Source organism: Hemisphaericaspora subhashii (genome assembly GCF_019202705.1).
Source record: "Hemisphaericaspora subhashii strain CBS 10753 chromosome Unknown scaffold22, whole genome shotgun sequence".
In the NCBI taxonomy this organism is placed as follows: domain Eukaryota; kingdom Fungi; phylum Ascomycota; class Pichiomycetes; order Serinales; family Debaryomycetaceae; genus Hemisphaericaspora; species Hemisphaericaspora subhashii.
The window spans coordinates 1-25,611 of NW_026057345.1; the positions used below are offsets into that span (position 1 = coordinate 1).

The 25,611-nt window shown below is 33.8% G+C and overlaps 10 protein-coding genes across 10 annotated transcripts; 6 read left to right on the forward strand and 4 right to left on the reverse strand. All coding sequences in view use genetic code 12, as the record gives it.

Annotated features, from left to right (window-relative positions):
- Positions 1 to 114: 114 nt before the first annotated feature.
- Positions 115 to 918, forward strand: J8A68_004219 (uncharacterized protein; the record flags this gene model as incomplete). Its single annotated transcript, XM_049408155.1, has 1 exon — positions 115 to 918. One exon carries the CDS (start codon positions 115 to 117, stop codon positions 916 to 918), a length of 804 nt encoding a protein of 267 aa, XP_049262442.1.
- Positions 919 to 1,982: 1,064 nt separating this feature from the next.
- J8A68_004220 (uncharacterized protein) lies at positions 1,983 to 5,267 on the forward strand (the record flags this gene model as incomplete). The annotated part of the gene is made up of 1 exon (XM_049408156.1): positions 1,983 to 5,267. One exon carries the CDS (start codon positions 1,983 to 1,985, stop codon positions 5,265 to 5,267), a length of 3,285 nt encoding a protein of 1,094 aa, XP_049262443.1.
- A 632-nt stretch (positions 5,268 to 5,899) lies between these two features.
- J8A68_004221 (sterol transporter) lies at positions 5,900 to 6,502 on the forward strand (the record flags this gene model as incomplete). The annotated part of the gene is made up of 1 exon (XM_049408157.1): positions 5,900 to 6,502. One exon carries the CDS (start codon positions 5,900 to 5,902, stop codon positions 6,500 to 6,502), a length of 603 nt encoding a protein of 200 aa, XP_049262444.1.
- Positions 6,503 to 7,171: 669 nt separating this feature from the next.
- On the forward strand, positions 7,172 to 8,590 carry FTH2 (Fth2p; the record flags this gene model as incomplete). The annotated part of the gene is made up of 1 exon (XM_049408158.1): positions 7,172 to 8,590. The coding sequence occupies one exon, from the start codon at positions 7,172 to 7,174 to the stop codon at positions 8,588 to 8,590; it is 1,419 nt and encodes a 472-aa protein (XP_049262445.1).
- Positions 8,591 to 8,735: 145 nt separating this feature from the next.
- On the reverse strand, positions 8,736 to 11,723 carry CWH43 (Cwh43p; the record flags this gene model as incomplete). Its single annotated transcript, XM_049408159.1, has 1 exon — positions 8,736 to 11,723. One exon carries the CDS (start codon positions 11,721 to 11,723, stop codon positions 8,736 to 8,738), a length of 2,988 nt encoding a protein of 995 aa, XP_049262446.1.
- Positions 11,724 to 12,641: 918 nt separating this feature from the next.
- J8A68_004224 (uncharacterized protein) lies at positions 12,642 to 13,065 on the forward strand (the record flags this gene model as incomplete). Its single annotated transcript, XM_049408160.1, has 2 exons — positions 12,642 to 12,645; positions 12,773 to 13,065. 2 exons carry the CDS (start codon positions 12,642 to 12,644, stop codon positions 13,063 to 13,065), a joined length of 297 nt encoding a protein of 98 aa, XP_049262447.1.
- Positions 13,066 to 13,670: 605 nt separating this feature from the next.
- Positions 13,671 to 14,814, forward strand: ATP3 (F1F0 ATP synthase subunit gamma; the record flags this gene model as incomplete). The annotated part of the gene is made up of 2 exons (XM_049408162.1): positions 13,671 to 13,717; positions 14,001 to 14,814. The coding sequence occupies 2 exons, from the start codon at positions 13,671 to 13,673 to the stop codon at positions 14,812 to 14,814; spliced, it is 861 nt and encodes a 286-aa protein (XP_049262448.1).
- Positions 14,815 to 15,125: 311 nt separating this feature from the next.
- On the reverse strand, positions 15,126 to 17,180 carry J8A68_004226 (uncharacterized protein; the record flags this gene model as incomplete). Its single annotated transcript, XM_049408163.1, has 1 exon — positions 15,126 to 17,180. The coding sequence occupies one exon, from the start codon at positions 17,178 to 17,180 to the stop codon at positions 15,126 to 15,128; it is 2,055 nt and encodes a 684-aa protein (XP_049262449.1).
- A 1,291-nt stretch (positions 17,181 to 18,471) lies between these two features.
- On the reverse strand, positions 18,472 to 20,898 carry CDC27 (anaphase promoting complex subunit; the record flags this gene model as incomplete). Its single annotated transcript, XM_049408164.1, has 1 exon — positions 18,472 to 20,898. One exon carries the CDS (start codon positions 20,896 to 20,898, stop codon positions 18,472 to 18,474), a length of 2,427 nt encoding a protein of 808 aa, XP_049262450.1.
- A 1,164-nt stretch (positions 20,899 to 22,062) lies between these two features.
- BOI2 (Boi2p) lies at positions 22,063 to 24,774 on the reverse strand (the record flags this gene model as incomplete). The annotated part of the gene is made up of 1 exon (XM_049408165.1): positions 22,063 to 24,774. The coding sequence occupies one exon, from the start codon at positions 24,772 to 24,774 to the stop codon at positions 22,063 to 22,065; it is 2,712 nt and encodes a 903-aa protein (XP_049262451.1).
- Positions 24,775 to 25,611: the final 837 nt, after the last annotated feature.

Here is a 25,611-nt window from a genome sequence, read left to right on the forward strand (position 1 = left end):
CAATCCATGTCTAGTATCATCCACAGTAGCAGTACCAGTCAAGGAAGTTCAACAAGAACAACATCAACAAGCAGTACTTCTAGTGTATTTACTTCCATTAGCACATCCCACTCCATGTCTAGTATCATCAACAGTAGCAGTTCTAGTCAAGGAACTTCAACAAGCAGTACTTCTAGTGTATTTACTTCCATTAGCACATCCCAAACCATGTCTAGCAGCAGTATCAGTCAAGATAGCCCAACAACAACAACTACAACAAGAATTACTAGTAGGGTTCTTGGTTTAACTCCTCCTAATGGTCCAAGCATTGTTTTTGGTGGCTCCGGTGGATCAACCCCAACAACAACTACAGCAAGCAGTACTGGTGGTGGTATTGGTGGTCCTACTCCAACAGGGACAGGTGGATTGGGTGGTAATGGTGGTGGCGGAGGTGCTGGTGGTTTCACACAAACAACTATAATGACTCAATCTACTGGAATGGGAGGAGCTGGTGGAGGGGGAGGAACTGCTGGTGCCGGCGGTGGTACTGGTTGCACTACAGCTACTGGTGGTACTGGAGGAACCGGTGGTAACGGCGATGGATTATTAGTTGGAAATGGTGGGGCAGGTGGAGGTGGTGGGGTTGGAACATGTGGAACTGGAGGTCAAGGTGGTGGTGGAGGTCAAGGTGGTACGGGAGGAACAGGAGGACCAGGAGGTATAATAGTTTTTGAAGGGCCCCAGAAAAGAGGTATTAATATTAGAGATGATAGCTCAACCCCGGATGGACTGCAACTGGTCGCCCCTTCGAATGACTCACCCGCCACTTCAAGTTCAGTTGACAAAGTTTCACCCACAATAGAACCACATACAGGTGGTGCTGCTCGTTATTTTGCTGGGTTTTATATTCTTATTTCATTCATTCCTTTGGTTTTGTAATAGATTTGTTATATTTGATTTATATATAGAGTGTTTTTTGTATAGTTTTAGAAATAATTATTTTAATTTATTTTCAATACATATTTAGAGAATTGACTATTTTATGACAGCTCTTGTAGATAGCTTTTATGAAATGTGACGAAGACATATTAGCTCTGCTACTTGTCTACGTTTCAACGGCAAGGTGCACACAAAGAACTATACCACACATTTGAGAATTTCTATATGGCGGGGTCCTTATATCTCGAGGAAATATGCTGGATTTCTTATCAAAGCCAAGAGGTTGCAAGTTTTCGCAATTAAAATTACAGATGGTAGCTCTGTTAAATAACAGAAAATGGTAGTAAGGAGTAAGTGTTGCCATATATAGAAGTTAGAATTTAAATACGTAAAAAGATTGGCCAACACTGTACTAAATTCAGATAGTTTATTTTTGCAATCACCTAAGCTGAACGAGATGCTTGCTCGCTATGTACTAACCAAAATGAAGGATTGTTCATTGATCAATCAGAATCCAAATCTAAAAAAAGTTTAATTAATTAATTAAAGAAAAATTGCGAGAATTAAAACTCATTTAGATCTTCTAGAAAGAATTATGAGTTTTCATTGGTTAACTAAGTAAGTAATAACCAGAGTTAAATTAATTATCGTATTTTGTATTTAATAAACAATTAATTGATTGTTACCCTAATAATTTCTAATTAATTGATTGTTACCCTAATAATTGTAAATTAATTAAAACAAACATTTGACAAGATAAAGAACAATCAGTACGCCGCACTAATTTAATTCAAATTTTCTTATCAATTTAAATTGCTCGGTGATTACTTCCGTTTTGGGATTTTTGTATCCAACAGAAATTAAATTTATTAAGAGAGATGATTAGGTCTCACCTAACAAATTTTATTTATTGTGTGAGTTTATTATTTTATTAGATTAATTAATCTCTTATGAGCCACTCTCTCCTTAATTAATTAAAAAAAGTGAAAAAGAATTTTTACGATATTTCTCTTGGTTTTTTTCACAACTTATTTAGCTTATTATCACAAGGAATAGAGAGCACCATGAGTAATAATATACCTGATAATACTAGTAATAGTACTAGTAGACTACAGCTGTCTCTGTCACCACGTGATATTCGGCAGCAACCAATGAGTCTTCATACTCAGCAGCAACAACCACAACAGCAACTAAAGCCACAATTATCAGGCGACAATGCATCATCTTCACTTACACATATACTGACAGAAGCAATAGGAGAAGAAGAAGAGGAAGAAGAACAGGAGAGACAACAAGGAGGCTTGCTAACTCCACAGTACGCTTCACCTTCACCTTTACCTCCTTCTTCTTCTTCTGGCTTTAGAAAATTCTCCATATCAGAATCATTCAATAGTCTTAATAATAATAATAATTATAATCAACCACCTTTTGAATTTGGAGGTAGAAGTTATATTGGTATGGCTCATAGAGGATCATTCAGTTGTAATATGAGTTCACCTTCTGTTAATGCAGGAGTTGACGTACATGAACAAACTGTGAGTTTGGCAAATATAGGTGTTGTCAGTAGTGATAGCGATGAAGAGTCCCAGCAGCAACAGCAGCAACGTCAGAGAGATGTTGAAAGTTTTAATGACTCATATGGTAGTCCCATTTTAGATTTACAACTAGTTGACTCAATAACAACTCCATTAATACAAACCCCACAAAAATCATATGTTGAAGATCATGATCGTTCTTCTTCAGTTTCATCATTTACAGATCTCGAATCAGGATCTATTAGAAAACCACCAAGGAATCACAATACCATTACCACTCCAACTGAAAAGCAACACCCAAAACCAAGTATTTTGCATCAAGTAATCATTCAACCTTTCACATATCTCCCAGCGGTATTTTTAGGTACTTTACTCAACATTTTAGATGGATTATCATATGGGATGATTATGTTCCCTATTGGTGATGCGATATTTTCTTCATTAGGACCAAGTGGATTATCGATGTTTTATATCTCATGTATTGTTTCCCAATTAATTTATTCCCTTGGTGGATCGGCATTTAAATCAGGTATTGGATCGGAAATGATTGAAGTTACTCCGTTTTTTCATACTATGGCATTAGCTATTGCATCACAAATGAAGCTGGATTCTCAAGATGCTATTATCGCAACTACTATAACCACATATGCCGTATCTTCAATTGTCACCGGATTGGTATTCTTCTTGCTTGGGAAATGTAAATTAGGGGTATTGGTTGGATTTTTCCCTAGACATATTTTAGTCGGGTGTATTGGAGGGGTGGGATATTTCTTGGTGGTTACAGGTATAGAAGTATCATCAAGATTAGAAGGTGGATTAGAATATAATTGGGAAATTTTCAAATATTTATTCTTCAATTATGAAACCTTATTACAATGGACCATTCCATTATTCCTTGCCATAATCCTAATCCTTATCCAACATAAATATCATAACTCCCTTATCGTCCCATTATATTTCATAGCCGTTTTCATAATCTTCCACCTCATCGTCGCCCTCATCCCCAATTGGTCCCTCCCCCAACTCCGTCATTCCGGCTGGATCTTCCCCGCCGTGGAAGATAATGAACCATGGTATCATTTCTATACATTATATAAATTCAATCTCGTCAATTGGTGGGCCATCCTCGCTCAATTCCCCACCATGCTTGCATTAACCTTCTTCGGAATCCTTCATGTCCCCATCAACGTCCCCGCATTAGCAGTCACGGTCGGAATGGATCAAGTCGATGTTGATCGAGAATTAATGGCTCATGGATATTCAAATTTCTTGAGTGGATTAGTTGGTAGTATTCAGAATTATTTGGTATATACCAATTCTGTATTATTTATTCGTGCTGGTGCCGATGCTAGATTTGCTGGGGTGATGTTGGCAATAGCCACGGCGGGGGTTATGATGATTGGACCTCTGATTATTGGATATATCCCTGTTTGTGTCGTTGGTGCCTTGATTTATTTATTGGGTTATGAATTATTAAAAGAAGCAGTGTATGATACTTGGGGCAGATTGAAACGGATTGAATATATGACGATTATAATTATTGTTGTAACTATGGGAGCATTTGATTTTGTGGTTGGGATCTTTATTGGGATTTTATTGGCTTGTTTGTCGTTTGTGGTTGAAGCGGGGAGGACTCCCGTTGTGCATGGGGTTTATTCTGGGAGTGTTGCTAGATCGACGGTGTTGAGACATCCTAAACAACAGGAATTTTTGAAGGATGTGGGTGATCAGATTTGTATTATTAAGTTACAAGGAACGATTTTCTTTGGGTCGATTGGTGGGGTTGAGGATGTTATTAGGAATAAATTTGAACATGAAAGGTTTAATTTGAATCCGATTAAGTTTTTGATTGTGGATATGAAGGGAGTTCAATCATTGGATTTTTCAGCTGCTGAAGGGTTTAGAAGGATTTTGAAGTTGACAAAGGAGTTTAATACATTGTTGATTATTTCTTCGGTAGCTGAAGATGGAGAGATTATTAAAGGATTAAGAGATGCTGGATTATTTGATAATGACAATAATAATGATAAGATTGAATTATTTAATTCTTTAAATCATGCATTGGAATGGTGTGAAAATACATTCTTAAAAACATATAAATCAATCAAGAAACAACAAAAATCCCATCACCCAAATAATCATCCATATTCAATAATCTCAGCTCGTGCTGTCCCAAAAGAATCTTCTACATCTATGTTTCAATCCCCTTCGTTATCAAAATATGATCTAGGAACTCCCAGGACAACAAAAGTTTTACAAGCAGCAACAAGAACTATTTCCGACGAACAAAAGATCCATAAACAATATCATCAACCCGATAATTCCAGCTTCAAGGTCCAACCATTACCATTAATAATGGTCACATTCCAAGGACTTTCAGATAAACCAGTTGAATTTTGGAAGAAATTAGCTCCATGTTTCGTTAAAGAGAGTATCCCGGCCAATATCACATTTTATGAAAGTAATAATACCCAACCACAATTTTTCATTGTTGAATCAGGATTAATTAGATCGGTTATAAAGTTTGAAAATGAAGGTCGGGAATTACATAGTAGTATATTACCCCTTGTTGCATTTGGGAATCTTGTAAGTGATAATAATAATAATATTCCAGGAGATAGTTCTAGACAATGTATATATACCACAGTTAATGATTCAGTTGTTTGGAAATTATCAAAAGAGAAGTTGGAATCGGAGATGAAGAAATGTGGTAGTAGTGGACAGGAAATTATTTGTGAATTATTGAGAATTGAAAGTAAATTGATTAGAGAACGGTTTGATAGTATGACTGCGAATTTGATTATTTCTGGTTAATAATTGATTGGTATGAATTAGTTTTACTATTGTATAGGTTTTTAACAAAAAGTCTCATATAGATTTATAGATATGGATTTAATAGACATTTATAATTTTTATTTTTATAGTTTCATAATTTGCAGCCAAAGATGGGGACTTAGTAGAGTGGTTTAGCTGATATCGCAAGGTTCATAAAAAGACAATAATTCTCTTGGAGGTCTTAGCCATTTAATTATTATTTCTTTGGTTACTCAAAATTGTTAGTCGTGTATACTCTACGACAATGCCTCATCACAAGTCAGATGCTAATTGGTTGAATTCAAAGGAGTTTGGTTGTTCCTATAGCAATTTGCCGAATGTCGCATTGTGGAATTAATGTCGTGTTGCTAGGTAAAGGCGGAGAGACGCCACAAATTAAGTTGAATTGGAATGTACGACATTTGTTATCATGCTCGTTTGCCATTCTCGTAATTCCATTCTTTTTGCCTGTCAAATTTAAACTGTCAACTTTCAACATTTGATTTACTTTACGACTTACTTTCATTTCTAAGTTTTGCTTATTACTATCAGATTGCATTTTTAATTTCATACCACACACGCCCGTTATTAATCTCTAATAGAAAATAAGAAAAGAAAGAAGTTAATTAGAAATGGTTTCATTTAAACAATTAACCTTATTAACCCTTGCATCATCAACTACTATTCACGGATTATCCGTATTCAATCCATCATATGTCAACAAAGTAGTTGATTTCTTCAATAAGAAACCATCACAATCACAATATCTGTCTTCTGATCAAGTTATATTCACATTACCTAATCAACCACCAAATACTAAACCAGTTCCAGGTGATTCACCAATTGAAATTTGTGATGTAACTGAAGATCAATTATTAACATTAACAGAAATCAAATTAACACCAAATCCACCACAAGCAGGAGCAAATCTTACATTTGTAGCTGTTGGAAATGTCGCCAAGACTATTGAACCTGGAGCATATGTTGATATTGATGTAAGATATGGTTTTATTAGATTAATTCATCAAACATTTGATTTATGTGAAGAGATTGAAAAGATTGATGTTACTTGTCCAATTAAAGATGGGAAACAAGTGATTAGTAAAGTGGTTGAGATTCCTGAAGAAGTTCCACCTGGTAGATATATTGTTAATGCAAAAGCTTATACTAAAGATGATGAATATATTACTTGTTTATATGCAATCATTGATTTCCCACTTGCAAGAAAGCAATAGATAGCTCCTTCCCATTCTAGGGATGCTTCTTTCTGTAACACCTTGGATTAGAGAGAGAGAGATGTGTGGTTTAATTGCTAATTAAGAGAGTTTAATTAATTGTTAATTCTTCATAAAAGAGAGAGAGAGTAAGTATAGAGATGTGTATGTGTGTTTATATATCTTACATAAGTGTTAAATAGAGTTTGATATATGGTTAACTTCTTGGGTTGGTTAATAAATTGTAGTAATGTAAGTAGATATGTACTGTCTAGTAAGCTGCCAAGTATTTGTCAATATACAACTTACATCTGTGGTTCCCCTTAATGTCCCCCACCTTTCCTCTTCTTCTCTTGTTTGTTTCATATGGTTAACCATCTTCCTCTTGTCGTGCAGTTGTTTACCTCATTTGATTAAATCAAAATTTTGCTTATTTTTACATATGAGATTTTATTTATTTATAGATTTCTTAAATTTACAGCGGTTACATTAATAGTAATTAGTAGTAAGAATATTTGTTAGCGAATTCTCTGAAAATAAAAGAGAGACAGAAAAAAAAATATTCAAAGCCCATTTAAATTATAATTCTTTGTTTCTTTGTTTCTGAATAATAAAATTATTACAAATCAAATAGTTAACCTAATAGACTTCTATATATATATAAGAATAAGCAACAAGTATAAGGTAACAATGATTGAAGGATTTGAGAATTATTTCTCAATTCAAATCTTCTTTATTATTTTAAGAGAAACTTTAGAAACTGCCATTATTATTTCGGTATTACTTTCATTTATAAATCAAAGATCTCATAAACATGAAGAATCAATTGATTCAACACAACCACAACAACCACAACTTTCACAACACCATATAGAACATCTAGAAAAGGTACAAAGGAAACTTAGACTTCAAGTATGGATTGGAGCAATTCTTGGATTAGTCATTTGTTTTATTATTGGATTAATCTTTATATTTTGTTTTTATATCATCGGGAAAGATTTTTGGTCATATACTGAAAGAGTATGGGAAGGGGTATTTTCAATCTTATCAAGTATTATAATCACAATTATGGGTATTGGTTTATTAAGAATTAATAAAGTTATGAAACTTAAATGGTGGATTAAATTAGGTGATGCTTATAAAAACGATATAGATTTAGATGATCAAAATAATGAAGCAGAAGAAGAAATTGCGAAATTTGGTCAAGGTGAATTAGAAGATGAAGATGATTTAATCGCAAACTATGGTGGAACTAGATCAAGTGCTGAATCCAATGATATCGAAACTGTTCCATTAACAGGATCTTCAACTTCAGCTGTACCTATCCCAAATTCTTCATCATCCCCATCTCCATCAAATTCATCATCATCGGCATTATCTGGCAAATTGAAACATAAACAAAGATTTACCAAGAAATACTTCCTCGCTATCCTCCCCTTAGTCACAACCTTAAGGGAAGGACTCGAAGCAGTCGTATTCATAGGAGGAATAGGTATGTCCCAACCATTATCCTCTATCCCATTATCCATCATCTGTGGTATTTCATTCGGTACGATTATAGGGTATACTCTCTATAAAGGAGGTAACAAACTTTCACTTCAATACTTCTTAATCTTCCTGACTTGTTTTCTTTATATCGTAAGTGCAGGATTAATGTCTCGTGGTGTTTGGTTTTTGGAATTGGAAGCATATGTCAGAAAATGTGGTGGATTGGATGTGAGTGAAACTGGAAGTGGTCCGGGTTCTTATGATGTTGCCACTAGTATATGGCATGTGAATTGTTGTAATGGTTTAACTGATGGGTGGTGGATGGTTTTGAATGCGATTTTTGGTTGGACTAATTCGGCGACTTATGGAAGTGTGTTTACATATTGTGCCTATTGGGCGTTGGTTATTGTTTGGTTGGAAATTAAATTATATGAAGAAAGAGTTGGGGTGTTGCCTTTAGTGCCTATTAAATGGCAATTAAAGAGAATTAGGAAGAAGGTGAGATTATATGAATTAAGACAACAACAAGAACAAGAACATCAACAGGAACAACAACAACAACCAGAACAGCAGGAACAACAGCCTGTTGCAAATCTCGAAGAACAAGCATTGTTGCAATAAGCATTCTTCCACAAAAAAAAAGAGCAAAAAGTAAGCTTGCATTTAAAATAATCATATCGTTTACATTGAAAACTTTTTAGCTAAGTTTATTTCATCTATGATACATAATTAAAAACAACATTCATGACAAGATTCCAGACATCTCTTATCTCACTTGTGATTTCTCTTGGGCAAAATATCTAGGTTCATCAAATACATGATATCTATGACCCCTAACCCCATCACCTCTAAACAATTGTGGCATTCTTAAATTTTCAGGAATTTCATTCTCATCAACAAAATTATTCCCATAATAAAATCCTTTATCCTCATCATTCTTTTCTTCTTCAGTTAATAATTTAAATTTTGCAACCTGTAACTCAGTATCAGTAATAGTTGATCTTGAAATCCTAGCATAGGCAACCTTTTTCAATTCTCTAAATAAAATATATTCACACCATCTATCCCAATCAGTATTATCAATATCATACATTCTTGATTTTTCACTGACATAAGTATTATAATTCCCCTTCAAAGGTTCAGTCACCAAATAACTCAACAACACCAATGGACGGGTCGAATTCCCCATGATTTCCTGCACTCCCAAACTCTGTAATCTCCGATCCTCAATATCTTCCTCTTGTCCCGAATGGAAAACAACCACATCCACTAATTCTCCAAATATATCCAAAGTCGCATGAATCGCAGGGGCTAATTCTCCCACCGGTGATGGTAATAAATGATGAGTAGATTCAATAATTGGGAATTTGGATAATAATGCGGCTCCCCAAGTATGTTTATTTGGACCCGGGCCATAATCGGCATACATTCCTAATTCTTCTGCTATTGTTTGGGTAAAATCTCGATTCCCACCGATTAATCGTTGAGTATCGGTTTCTAATAATCCAACTATATCTAATTCGGCTTCTTCGATTAAGGTTTTCATTCTGGTTTCGGAAGACCACATGTCATTGTCGAGACCGAAATGGACACACCAAATCCCGGCATTGAAGGATTTGGATTCTTCATTATAGGGTTGGTATGGTTCGGTTGGATATCTTTTGATAAAGATTGTGATTGTTAACGCGGATAAGATGGTTAACAAAATACAAAATTGTTTTAATGCTTTACAACTGAAATAATTGACTTTTATGAATGTGTCAGATGTGGACTTGTTTCTTAAATTATAATTCACCACTCCTAATAAAATACATCCAAATGAAGTTCCCAATATGATATCAGTTCTTTCACGAAGTAATGGTCCACCAGGCACAAACGCATAAGCAACGATCCAAACACTAGCTAATGAAAGTACAATATTCACCAAAAATCCCCAAAAGAAAGAAATAGCAGGATTGTAACCCGCCATAGATTGCCAAATAATAGGTCCAACGGAAACTAACCAAAATGTATAAACCACTGCCCCGGCATATCCAGCCCATCCTTTCAATTGATACATTAATAATGCACTACCTCCACCAACAACAATGTTATAACTTAATCCGCTGAACGCACTTGGATGTTTTTTGAGAATGACGATTAATGCAATGATAAATGCACCGAAATGGAATAATGCCCCCGTGACGGGAGTTGGACCCCTGATTGGATATCCTTCCCATGTCCAAGTTGCTAAAGTACCAGAATCGGTCAAGAAGGAAGTGATGGAGAAATAATATCCCCCAAATCCTAATCCGGCCAAAAACATAGATCCACTAATCTTTTTGATAGTGGTTTGTTTTTCCGGTTGTTGTTGTTGTTTGACATCTTTCTTTTCTTTCGATGATGAGATCTTGGGAGGCTCTTGTTTAAATACGGATGGTGTGAAAGTTGCTAGCACCAATCCTAAAAAGATACCCAAGTTATTATATCCTCCATTTTCTTTATGCATAATTGGCCAAATTGGATTATTTGAATAACACAAATATTTAAATATAGAAGTTGTTAATAATCCAACCATAATTGAAATAATATAAGAATGTAATTTCTTAGGTTGATTATTATTTGATAATGCCCAAAATTCAACCACTAATGATAACACAGCAAATGATGTTCCAATAGTTATTGTTAATAATCTTTGTTCTGGATCATGGACTTTATATGCCCCAATTCCGAAAATAACAGTTGAAATTCTTGTAAATGATGGATATTTAGCTAATAAGTTTCTAAAATATGGAATAATTGTAAATAATGGAGATAAAAACATGGAAATAATCACGGCTTCATAACCGGAAAGTCCCATATGCCATAATGGGAAATACCAAACACATAAAAATAAAGAAGTTACTACTGACCAATAAATAAATGAATTCATTACATTACAAATACCTTCAAAATTTGTAAATAAATCTTCTTCTTCTGTATCGATAACAGTGGTTTTAGTTGTTGATGAAATTTCAATAGGCTTTTTTTTTTGCCCAGGAATCAATTCAATTCCATGACCACTAACAATGATATCCAATTTTGAAAAATCAATTGCGGACCAAGAATCAAAAAGAATATCCAAAAAGATTAACCCCCATTCAAAATAAGCATAGATTGAATACGCACCTGGTCTAACATGAACTTTATGTTGAATAAACCAATAAATCAAGGGTCCAATTGTTCCAAAAAATGCAACTGCACTATAAAATCTTGCTTTTCTTTGAAATGTATTTCTTGGCGATAATAAAGTCATACCAACTGTCCAAGGAATAGTTAAGACCATATATGCAATCATAAAGACATCATGAGCATCATGATCATCAGTGGATGTGATATACATCCAACCTCCAGCCATGAATGTTCTTAAAACACCAGAAATTAAAGTAATATAAGGTAAATATGATTTCGATCTAAATAAAACAATAAAATCAAATAATAATAACAAAAATCTTGGACCGGCAGTTAAAGCAATTATAATTTGAAATACTGATCTTTCAGGATATCTATCACCAATTGTGGCAGATACACTAGGGAACCATTCATCAGGATATCCATAAGACGCATTCTGGACAATTTTATAATAATGTAAATAAGATCCAACTGCTAATGCAGCTAAAAATGATGAAAGGGCAAAGATTGAATGTAAATAGGAAATTATACTAACGTTGAACCTAAATACTTCTGTCTTTTCCGTATCAATTGATACTGGATTCAATTGTTCTTTATCTGACATGGTTGATATCAGTTCAATAGGTTGACGTATAAACCAATTCGTTAATTATATAATCAGTTTAAAATCGCTGTGGGAATGTTTTTAAGATTCAATTGAAGCGGAAGTGTGTATGTTTTTCACACTTGTTCCGAAATATCTATGTGCAGGAAACTGGGGGGAGTATCCGGGTAACCTAATAGTTATCAAAGTTGTACCGACAAGTCTTTAAGAAGAATGGACAATTGTATTCTGAACTAGACCAATTCTATGCCAAGGTATAATGTAGCTTGTAATTCTTGTATCCCAACTATTTGTGGAATGTGCAGTTTTTGATTGCTTATACCTGACCTCCTTCACTTCTAATGACCGAGGTTAGCAACAAAGCAATTGGTATCATTGCATTCCAAAAAAAAGATGGAAGAAAAGTTGGTTGCTTCTGTGTCGTTTTGTTTCCAAGCTAGCCTCTATGAGATTCAACCCTAAAGTAAAACTATCCGATGAAAGAACACAAATTAACCACGAATTGTTTGAAAGTGAAAACTTCATAATTTGGTTGCAAAAAAACTTGACAAAACAAATTTCGGCAGCCAAAATACCAAAAAATTCATCGAAATGAAAATCTCCAAAAACTCTTCCCAAGTTCATAACTAAATCCCCTACTTATGAGAGTAGACTCTAATTACCAACCCAAACCGGTAAAATATCAAATTGACTTGGATGCATATAGATAATAAAATAATTTCGATATTCCACTTCCTACTAATCACGTGATTAAAATCAAAACGGTCGTGTACTTTCTGTCAAAAGCTCAGTTTTGAAAAATTTTGAATTTTTCTCCCAATAAGATTTCATGTTTTAATAAGTGAGAAGGGAGAGAGTCAGAGACTTAAAGCTTATAGAGCATTTCAAAAGGTTGCAATAAAATATAAACAAATAAAGATGCGTATGTAATTAGACATCAATAATGAAAATACAATGAATCCAATTGAATTGGTTTAAGGGTTTTAATCAAATTGCATGAATTTTCGATAAGAAATGGTCGAGTTACTAACTATCAACAACATCTATAGCCAGTTTGGATAATTATGAAAACCACAAGAGATCAGAATTAGTTTCATTTGATGATATCGACTATACCGATTTTGCATTAGTGGATAAAGCCAGAAGGGCCATGTTGAGAGAACATTATATCAGAACACACGCATTACGTTATACTCATGATGCATTGGTTAAATGTAAAGATTATCATCAAGATGATGCTCATAGAAACTGTCGTTCATTAGTTATGAAATATATGAAGATGCTCGACACCCATCAAAATAAAGGTTATTTGTTTTATCAAAGAAATGATCCTTCCAAGTAAATGGAGAAAGAGATATACACACATCATTATTATTATCATTGCACATTTTTTACGAAAAACAATCAAGCCATATATAGAAGTAATGAGAAAGCTCATGCTATTTGATAGGGGCCGTGCATCATTGAAGGGATGATACTCAACACCACATATCAACAAAATTTACTTCAATATCATCTCATCATACATTATCCAATATCTTCCCCCCCCCATACTTACGGATATTCTTTTGTTTATTTTTCCTTTCCCATGTTTATTATTTTGTAATTTACCTTCTAGTTTAGTCTTTTATTGATACATATTTATTAGTTTAAACTCATGTTAAACGTGTAGATAGATTACTACCTCTTAGTTTGATTTCAAAAATACTTGAGTCACGTGAAAGTCGTGTACTCAATACCATTTTGTTTTGCACCAATAGAATCGCTAAAATTCTGAGCAAAATCCGAGAAGTGCTTTTTTTATAGTAGAGGTTTTTCTTTTGTATCAAAGTACACGACTAAAGATTTTTTTCACACCCAACCAAGAGAATGTTGAAAAATTAACTATCCTTTAAATATCTATAATATATCTACCGCTTATTAAGTACTTCTATAGAGATATAAAGGATGTTTCGTTTAGGTGCCACTCAAGTTGCCCGTACTGCCGGTGCAAGGTATGTCTCCTTTAGACCCCATTGTTTCTAGACTAGAGAAAACTACTATGATTTTTTGACAAAGGAAATTCAATCAACGGATGTGAAATCAATGTACCATTGGAATAGTTGGGAAAACATTGAATTGTTGAGAAGTAACGACCCAATTGTGTCACGCCCCGTCACATATACCCTACCACCGAATCCCCAGAGAATTTCATATAATCGTCATACCAAAGAAATCTTTAAAAAAATAGTCTACAAGCCAAGAAGAGAGGACCCTGAGTACTAACCAATTTTCTAGAAACTATGCCACTTTACGTGAAATTGAAATGCGTCTTAAGTCCATTAAGAACATTGAAAAGATCACCAACACCATGAAGGTTGTTGCTTCCACCAGATTAAACAGAGCTCAAAGAGCCATGCAAGCTTCTCGTGTTTTCAACAAATCCGATTCTGAATTCATTGCCAATGCTGAACCAGAAGTTGCTGAAGGTGAAAAGACTTTATTAATTGTTGTTTCATCTGACAAAGGTTTATGTGGTTCTATTCATTCTCAAGTTTCTAAATCTGCTAGAAGAAGAATTGAAGAATTACAACGTAATGTTGATATTGTTACTGTTGGTGATAAAGTCAAGCTTCAATTATTAAGAACTCATGCCGATAAATTGAAATTATCTTTCAATGGTGTTGGTAAAGAAGCTCCAAACTTTACTGAAGTTTCTTTAATGGTTGATGAAATCGCCAAGTTGGGTAAATATGAAAATATTGAAATTTTGTACAATAAATTCGTTTCTGGTGTTTCTTTTGAACCTTCCAAATTCGGAGTTTTTGCTGCTGAAGCAATTGAAAAAGCTCAAGGTTTAAATAAATATGATTTGGAATCTGAAGATACTGCTTCCACCGTTGCTGAATTCTCTTTGGCTAACAATTTATTATCTGCTATGGCTGAAGGTTATGCTTCCGAAGTTTCTGCTAGAAGAAATGCTATGGATAACGCTACCAAGAATGCTGGGGATATGATCAACTCTTATACTATCTTGTATAACAGATCCAGACAAGCTGTCATTACTAATGAATTAGTCGATATTATTACCGGTGCTTCTTCATTAGATTAGGTTTATTTATAGTTTGGTAGTACTTTTTCATTTTTTAAATTATATATTTAACAAAAAGAGGTTAATCCTTTTGCAATAAAACAACATGTCATGATAAGCTAACTTGTAAATTTCTCTTCCATGTCTCCTGGAGTCTCCAACATAATCTGCTTGCGGACAACGCCTATCGACAGAAAGAACCAGACGGTTCAAGAGACAACGTCTGTATCCAATGATCCTACATATCCAATTTGGGTGATCCAAAGAATAACGATAAATATTGTGTTCTATTAGTTATACCCTATATAATACACTACACAAAATTATCTAAATTAATCAACTTTTTCAACTGCCCGATGTATCCTTCTCACAAACCCCAACCCCGTCAATACACCCACACTTCCACACGTTATCCCAATCACAAAACATGCCAAAGCCATATAAAAAAAATATAACAACCTACTTACAAAATCCCCCACATTCAAAACCGTAAAGAAATAATACACCGAATAAGCATATATATACCATCCAATACTAGTACCCACCTGGAACGATAACCAATGCCAATTAGGATCATTATAGACCAGGAGATTGATATAGATCGCCACGATGGCCGATTCGGCAATGATTATGATTTCCATAATCGTGGTGACGAAGAGAAATCCATACATGTAATAAAATGTTGTTTTTTCGAGCCAGACTGAATTGAAGATGAATAGAAGTTCGACATAAACGATTCCAAAGGGGACTAGACCATAGATTAGAACACGGCGGAAATAGGTGATTATGGTTGAGGCTATATTCGCAGGATGGGTAGGATTGGCGTGGGGAAGGGTTGGTGGGGTATATGGTGGTGATAATGTCGATGGGAATTTTCGATCGTGTTGGTCGATGGGTGGACTTAGGAGGGATGATTTTTTGAGGTTGAATTTATGGTTGTTACCGTTAAGACCACCGATTATACCTAATGGACATTGTAATAAGATGAATAATAGTAATAATACTACGATTGTCCCAAATGGTAAAGCAGACAGGGAGTCTTTTGCCCAAACGAAGAAATTTAGGAATAATATGACAATAAATAATATGGAAGGTAATGTTGCACTGAATAAAAATGACAATATGATTGCTTTATTAATGTCATAAGGTTGATTTAAATCATCTCCTTTGAATAGTTTATATAAGATTATTCCTCCATATGATGAAATAAATCCTGATCCAATGAAACAAAATATTGAAAATGTGAAAAATGATCCTTCATGAGTATTGAAGAATGTATTTTTAGATCCGATTGAGTTTAATACAAAGATAGTGATAACCCCAACTACAGCAATTAGCATTTGGACCCCACCTGAGACTAATGTGATTAAAATCAAGACTGCATGTGGTACTCTGTCAATTTCATTGATTAATTCTTTCCAGTTTCTATTGCTAGCGGAAGTTGGGGAATCGGGATGATCATGATGATCAGTATGTAAGGGTAAAGGTGATGTTGATGGATCCTTTTGGATATCATTCTTTAATACTTTAAGCAAAACAACCAAAACTACCAAAGATCCTAAAAAGATCAATATAATTGAATTTATAAAAGATAACCAATGAATATGGACATTTGCTTGTTTATTTTCATTTTCATAATATAAATCCCATCTTGAATCATAATCAATCGAATTATCTTCTCTCCAATAAACCGAGTAAGTATATGGAATAATTGTCTTTTGTTTATTTAATTGTCCATCAATACCAGTTTTATATTTAAGAGCGAAATTCTTATAATTTTTAGAAGAACCAGGACATTCTTCATTTATGACTGATTTAGGATATACTTCAAATCCAACAATAGCAAATTGATTATTATTCTCTTTTTGTCTATGATATCTTATAACCAACATTACATGATTATAAATATAACTAATATCATTCTTGACGAATCCAAGGGGGAAGCCAGCGGCATAATATTTATTATTTCTATGAGATGATTCAAAAGTAGTTGCACCCGGTAATCCATCTAAAGACCAATGAACAACATAACCATTTTTAATCAATTGACTTGCTTTTTTAATATGTCTCTCAGTGGCACGTAAATCACATAATCTATTACATGGAACATCAATACCAAAATGTAAATCATAACCACTTTGCCATATTCTATCCCCTCTTAATATTTCTCCAAGTGATAAATGAACTGGTTTTGCTCCATTCATCGGAGGACATACAAATGGTAAATTATAATATGAAAATGGTAACTGAGTTGTATCAGATTCAATTTTATTGACTAAAAGATCAACCTTTTCTCCTATTTGATAATAATGAGGTCCATTCCATCCAAGATTAATGGCATGTACTGTCTGTAGCAAGAAGCACGTTAAATATATTACAAACAACATCGTAGGGGTATGCCAGTGTGTTCAGTACTGTATGTTTGTAGTAGTAAATGAGGGGGGGGATGGATTAAGTCTATGTGTCTATTTAGAAAATGTAAACCGGTAAAAATCGTGTGTTTATGAATTCGTTGTCTTCTTTTTTGTCTGTGGGGGGGAGTAGTGTAATAACGCTAATGGGTAGTGGTTAATGCCAATTGGTAGTCGTGGATTGGAGTAATTGTTTGTTATTGTTTTTGATGGAGAAATGAAGTTTGATTGTTTATAATTATACGAAAATGATAGATTCTTGTATATGTGGTAAACTTGAAGTGAAGTGAAGTGAATGATGATTGAAAATTTATAAAAAAATTGAATTTGATGATTACGTTTTGCAATTAATAATTACCCTTCACACTTTCTGTTATGAAAAATTTTTCCCAATTGAGTCTAAAATCTAATAAAATCTAATAATTAATAGAAAAGATTCAGATTTAAGATTTCGTATGTTGCTGTTTTCTTGACACCAACTTTAAAAGAAGAAAGGGTTATGAGATTAACTTAAATTGAGATGTATGGAAAATTCCATTTAAAAGAAAGAAGAGAGATGGTTTATAAAAATGACGGAGCGCAAACAGGGGGCTGAAAGAGCTGAAAGAGGCTCAACTTAACTCGTAATTTATAAACTATTAAAGAACAAAGACACGGAATTCCATTTAAACAGAAAAGGGAAGAAGATGGACGGATTGTGTAATGTATGTTTATTTGTAAGCATTGTTCTTGTGAATTTCGTTGGTGTCTCTTTGTTGTCTTAAAATTTTAAGGGAGAAGAGAATTGTTACTAAAAATAAAAAAAGTATAAATGTCGTAACGAGTATGTCGTAATACTGCTTACTTATAAAACGACATTTCTTACTGGAAAGTAAATTTGCAACCGCTACTCTTGAGAACTACACTTCCTTCACACACTTCTGTGGCATGAAGAGTTACTTCCTAGAGAAATTGGCAAAAGAAGCAAGTGAGTACAACTTATTTTAAAGCAGCCTAGTTTAATAAATAAGTTAATTGGATACCTATCACCAATGACCAACGGTACCCCTTCTTTATAGTAGTACAATTCTACTTGCAATCATAAATATGACTCTTCAGTGTAGATTGAGATTCTTTTTAAAGGAGAATTGCGTTAGTTAACAAACGCACTTACGAGATCCGAAAACAATAAAAGTAGATGCATTGCACACTTCCAAAACAGTAAACTGTTGATGCATTATCCATATACAGAACCTAAGTAACTATACACTCTCCCCCTCACCTTTTTCTACTTCTCCTTCAAACTTTCCATTGCTTCTCTAATCAAATAATTCCCCTTTGGATCCAAATTCAACGCAATTGTAAACTCCCTCACTGCCAAAAACTTATCTCCTTGAATATTATACAATTGTCCCAATAAGAAATGTACACTAGCTTCATTAGGTGCTAAATCTTTCAAAGTTTCAAAACATTTCAATGCTGCTTCATATTGTTGTTCTGAAAATAATAACTGTGCCTTCTTGAATAATGGCAAAGGATTTAATGGTTGTAATTTATTAGCTAATTCATATTGTTTTATTGCCAATGATTTCTTACCTAATTTTTCTAGAACCATTCCATTACAACATATTAAGATAATATTAATTGGATTTATTGAAATTGCTTTACGGAAATGATAATTGGCCTTATTATAATCACCTAAATTGATATATATCATTCCAATCCCATACAACGCATTATAATGTCTTGAATCTAATAATAAACTAATTCTGAAATTCTCTAATGCCATTTCATAATTATCATTTCCAAAATATTCATGTCCTTTCAAAGTATATGCATATGTGAATTTAGAATCAAGCTTAATCGATTTATTAAAACATTTAATCGCATCATCAGGTTCATGAATTAATGAAAATAAATTCCCAACAACACACCATGTAATTGCTGAATTACAATCAATTTCATATAATTCATTAGCCAAAAACGTTAATTCAACTTTTGATTCTAAATGCCATAATAATGTCAGATAATATTCCATATCTTCCAATCTTGTTCGATCTAATTTTCGTAATTTATTAAAATAATATTGTGATTGTTTATAATTGATGATTTCATAATGTAATCGACCTAATTTACTTAAAACCCATGGCGTTTCTCGTTGTGATTCATCCAACGATTCCAATAATCGAATAGCTTTATAACAATCATATTTCATCATTGATTTGAATGCTTTGGCAAATATACTAAAAAGTCGTAATAAATATTTATCACTCTTTTCAATTTGTTTATTTATGAAAATTGAAGAATTATTAATCACATGGTTAGATGATGGGGTTGTCATTGTTGCTGTTGTTGTTGTCGTCGTCGTTTTCGGATATGATTGTTGTTGTAATCCTGCTTCTAAACTTGATGAATTATTTCGTTTCAAATTAGCTCGCACTGGTCTTTTAGCAGGTGTCTTCTCCATGGGATTAGTTACAGTTCCTGAACTAGAACCACTGGCTCCAGTGCCTGTGCCTGGTTGTAATATTAACCTCGAGGTGATTTTCGAATATTCACTACCACTACCACTTGTTCCAGTCCCTGTTGCTATACTACTCGTTCCTCCGCGTCTGAATTTCTTATCGGTAACAATATCCGATATTGGAAATGCTGGTTTTGTAAATATCACCGAGTCATTACTATTATTATTGTTATTTAAATTTGATTTTCTCAAGGGAGCATCTGGAACCGATGGATGTTTTATCCTAGGTGTAGCAAAAGCACTAGAATCATCTGTATGAATGGATGGGGTTGTCTGAGTTTGAGACTGTCGTTTATCGGCAAATGGATTTGTCAATTGTGTATGAATAGGAGTCCTGGTTTGATTGTCAAACTCATTATCATTTCTTCCAAATCTTGTAGTTGGTGTCACTGGTGGTTGAGATTTATAGATTGCTTTTATATTTAGATTGATTCCTGATTTACATAATTGTTGTAATGCTTCAAAATCATATTGATTCAATTTTAAGGCTTGTGTATAATTCAATGCTGAATGTTTTAAATCATTTATTCCTCGATATAGATCTCCCAATAGGTGATATATCAGTGACGCATCAGGGTATATACTTCGATTTGATTCATAATGAAATTTCTGATTTGACAGGATGAAATAAAATGGATTCCCATTCCCTTCGGGTCCATTTTCATAGTCATAATCTTCATAACCTTCATTCTCATGAAATGATTCTTGTAATTTTGATTCATTATACATATATCCAACTTTTAATAATTGATAAATCCCTTCTTTACATTTATCCAATTTTAAACAACATTTTCCAAATATATAACAACATCCTAAATGATTGTTGATATTATTATTCAATTGAATTAATTTATGATAACATGATTTATATTTATGTTGATGAAATAATGATAAGCAATATAAATAAATTGAATCTAAATTAGATCCATCAATAGCCAACAATCGTTCACTTATAAATTCAGCATTTGTATAATTAAAAGTATCCAATGAATGTATTATACAAGATCGAAGATATTGTTGCATATAGTTTGTATCTGGTAGAGAAGTACCATTGTTGTTGTTGGTCGTTGTAGCAGCACTAGCAGTTGCAGTGGCAGTGTTAGTGGTCGGTTCATTTGTTATTGTTTGATCTGATTCAGGAATACCAGAATCTGATGTCAGGTGGTGGTGATGATGATTATGGGACAGCATGGGGATATCAATTCCGGTAGAACTTTTAATAGTGAGTTATGCTATTGCTATATATATCTGTATGTACAAGGGTAGTAGTATTTGTTTGGTATTGGATTGGATTGGGGTTATGTTGATGGATTTGTTTACAAATGAAGATTCGGGTTGTCAGAAAGTTTGTTTAACTTATTTTTTTTCTTTGTTATGATAAAATTGGTGGTTGAGAATTAGTTTTATTTGTTTGTAAATTTGCAACCATCAGTATTTTACACACTTGAACACACCCCTCCCCATCAATATCTTACCGGATTTTCCTGGTCGAATGCTCAAATAGCCAATTTAAAATTTTTTACCTAAGAGATGAGTTTCTTATACTTTAAGAAAAGCTCTCAAGACTACTCACATGAGCTCTTGCAAGTTCCAACTACTAGATTTAGAAACTCCACATCATCACCTATATTATCCAAACGAGAAAAGAAACTCTTCAAGTCAGCTCTTTCTCTCACCCAAACAGGAATTGAAAGACATGAAACTAAACATCTCAAGCCAAACAAGCGTTTGCAGACTTTCATTCTATTTCTTCACCAAAGGCATAAAGAGTTTGGGGGAGAATTTAGTGCCATGGTAGCACCACCGTTTCCCTACTGGCTAAGAAATACTTTCAAAATAAATAATGTATCGCCGCAGCTTTTCTAGTAAAATCCTCCGTCTTAGTTCAGATAATATCTGCTCTTGTACATAAAGATCATATCAATAAATTGCTACAATTCGGGATAGTGCCTCCCGTACACAGTGTAGAAGGTTAGCAAATATCAATCCCTTACAAACCATTATAATGCATGTAACGAAACTCTTCCAGGTAGATTCATATAAACCTCTTTTCTGAAACTAAAAGAACTGAGAGTTTTAACTGCTATAAAGCTATACACTGCTTCACACTTCATTAAAATTAAACTTTTATTAACACAACTAATACACAAATATAAAAAAAATACACAAGAACCAATCTTACTCTAATAGGTTTCTATTTTATCAAATTAAAAAGCAAACACCTATACCAAAGCCAATAAAGAAAAGAATAACCCCAAATATAAAACAGTGATATCTTAAAGAATCAAAAAAGTGTCTCTCTCTCTCTCTCTCATATTATCCATTAAATAATACTTTCAAAAAGGGAAACCCCGATTACTTCTTTTGTTGGACGGCGAAACTATATCCGCCATTGGCATCACTTGAATAAGCCAAGAATTTCTCACTCTTCTTCGTTGTTCCACCACTACCATTGGTCTTTATAGTGCTAGCCACTGATGTAACTCTATCCCCAGCAGTACTGCCATTGCTTGAAAACTCGGGGAAATATCCATTAGTAGGCGTAGTTGTAGGACTAGGACCACTAGAACGTGGTGACATCATCCCACTAGCTAACAAGTATGGACTATTGAAACCTTGACTAGCTGCAACATTTGGAGTAGTAGGTGATGATAATCCTTTAAGTTCACTTAAATCATCCTTTTCTTCATCACTATCATTTTGTTGATTCAGTTGAGTTGGTCCATTGTTGGAGGTATAATGATCACGTAAATATCCTTTCTCTCGTAATTCTTGATCTTTCAACATACTTTCCTCTCTAGCCTTCGCCAATAATTCCTGCGCCTTTGCCAAACTAACAGTCGGAGTCGAACAACTAGACACAACGGGAACGGTATCATCAATATCTATAGTCGCTGTCATTAATGCCTTAATCCATCCTCTCATTTCTTCAGCAGTTTCCACCGCGAAATAATGCGTCTTGGGTTGGGTGAATGTTAATCCCTTTTTGAAGCCTGGTGCAGGTGGAACTAATTTAAAACAATAACTTCCAGCCAAGGTCGAACTAGCATATATGGCAGCATATTTATCTCCACCACTGGTTTTTTGATCAGGATCAATAGGTACGACTTTATGGGCGGTGATATCAATTAATCCTCGTTCTTTCTTATCTTTCAAACTTGTGAAATAGGATAATCTGGTTCCATGTAATGTGAAATATCGTGAACGCCAAGTTAAATTATTATTACTTCTCTTTGACATCCATCCGGAAAAGTTTGCCGCTTTAATAGCTTCATCAGGAGTAATTGTTCGGATACCTTCTTGAAATGCCGAAGTTTTCAGTTTTTTGGATCCTGTCAAATTTCGGAAATTTTGGGTCAGTGGAGAACGGAAGAATTTTAATTTGGATTGAGATTGTTGCTGTGGAGTGGTGACTGCATGTGGTAATAATGGAGGTAAGGAGATGGTAGACAAGGCGATCGAGTCTTCGGTGATGGTTGAAGAAGCATTTGATACATCCCGTTTGGAACTGATTGCGGTTGATTGAGGAGGTTGTAATGGAGATATCTCTCCTGCAGATTGGGAAGGAGGAGGAGGAGCCTTCTTCTTCATTGGTGAAAGTACTGCATCATCTATATCTACTGGGAAATTATCCAATTCATCAGGGATAAATTTATCCGGGCTAGGGAATTTAGAACTTCCATTCGCAAATGTACTGGTTGCGGTTGTAGGTTCATTATTAGTTCCAGATAAAAATGAAAATAACGACGAATGTCTCTTATGTTGAGTACTACTTCCAGTTCTCCTGTGTTGTTGTGTACCGTTACTACCATTTGATTTCTTGGTGCTTGATGTTTCTGATAAATCATATACTGACGAGGCTGGCCTAAGTCCACTGGCTGCAGAAGCATTAGTTCTAGTCATATACAGGGCACCATTAGGTGGTTCCAATATTTCACTATCACTTGAAACTCCATTTATGTTAGCTTCAAATTTAAATAATGGTTTAGATATTGGACTGGAAGTAGCAGAACCTGAATTTGGAGGAGGGGCAGGTGCTTTTCTTGGAGATAAGAAAGAATCGCGATTTCCTGGAGAAAACAACGGACGAGATAATTCATCCATTGATTGATATTTATGGAGGTTTTGGGTATCAATTGGTGGAGGTGCATGGCGAGTAGGTGAAATCGAATCAGGAGAATCCAAAGGAGGTGTGGATGAAATTATTGCTGAAGGTAATAGTTTTGAACTTGCAATATCCATATCATGCTTGGAAGATTCTTCCGTTGGTGGTGAATTAATTAAAGAATTGATATTATTATGATTAAGACTATGCATATGCATATTTGGACCGGTTGAATTTGTTGATAAGGATGTTCTTCTTGAATCTTTATGTTTATTTCTTGAATTCATTTCTTTTAATTTTTCAATTTCTTTATAAATTTCGAATCTAGTACCAAATGAATCTATATCTAATTCTTTCAAATGAGTTAAATCTAATTCAAATAAGATTTCACCAGTAATTTTATGTTTTAAAAATTGTTTTGCAATATTCATATTCATACCTAATACCAAAGCGAAATAAGAACAAACTTGTCTTGGATCCCAATCATGAGCGTGTAATGGGTTCAAATCATCAGTTAAGGATATTGAGGAATCATTGGATGAAATAGTTCCATTTGGATGATTGTTGTTATTCCTATCACCAAGGGAAGAATTATCTTCTAATTCTTTAATTGCTTTATCAATTTCAGAATGCATACCATATTTAGTATGAGGAAATCCATCTTCATCAATACTTAATCTAGTTACACTTTCAGCAATTTTGTTTGGTGATATTATTCTTCTTGAACGTGCACGCAACAATAATCCATTACCGTCTTCATCTTCTGGACTAGATAATAATTGTGTGAAAGTATTTGGATATAAACCAACTTGATTGGTTAATAAGTTTTTACCCATATACCAACCATCATTATATTCAGAATCATCAGATAAAACTTCAATCTTATCACCAACTTTTAAACTTAATTCATCACCTAATCGCGCGTTGAATTGTTTAATACATATGTATATTGAGCCTGACATGTTGCTTAGATAATATATTAAGTATTATTGTATGTTATGGATATATAAATAAAGGAAGGACTAGTAATGAGGGGGGGAGGTGGGGGTTGCTACTGGTGTGTTGTTAATTTATATTTTTTTTGTTTTTTCTTTTGGTGATTACGTGTTGCTACTTTGTTTGTTTTTACTAATTAGTGGTTTGCAGTTTTTGAATGTTGTTGGTTACTCAGCTGGTTATGCTTTTAGATATAGTCAGTAATACTAATAGTAATAGTAATAGTAGTGTAAGAATGAACAATCCAAAATGAAAAGAAAAAAATGTAAATTAAATTTTTGTTGTAAATTTGAATTTGTGTTTTTAATATAAAAATATGAAAAAAGATTAAAAAATTTAATATAAAAATATGAAAAAAGATTAAAAAAAAAAGCTTAAAAAAGAAATAAAAAAAAAAAAAAGTAATTTTGTGGATATGTTGTTGGGTACTGCATATAAACCCATTATTTATACTTTTATTTCTATTAAATTCTATTCTTAATGTATGGTCGTGTATTGTTGACTAATTTAATTTTTTTAGTGCATTTCCTTTTTCTATTCCACAGGCACCAAAAAGTAAACTAAAAAATAATCTGTCCCATTCAAGCCGCATAATTGTCATTCTCAATTGGGAAAAATCATTTGTATTTATCTGGAACAAACCATTCACAGATGTTACTTGAAACCCCCCCCTCCCATTCATCTTTCAATCATCTTTCAATAAAAAGACGTATCTCATGACAATTTATCATATTTTGAAAGTCAGCTAAACGTTTGAACGTTTTGTTTCAATCTGTCTTTAGTTACCGTTTCTGCAAGACTAC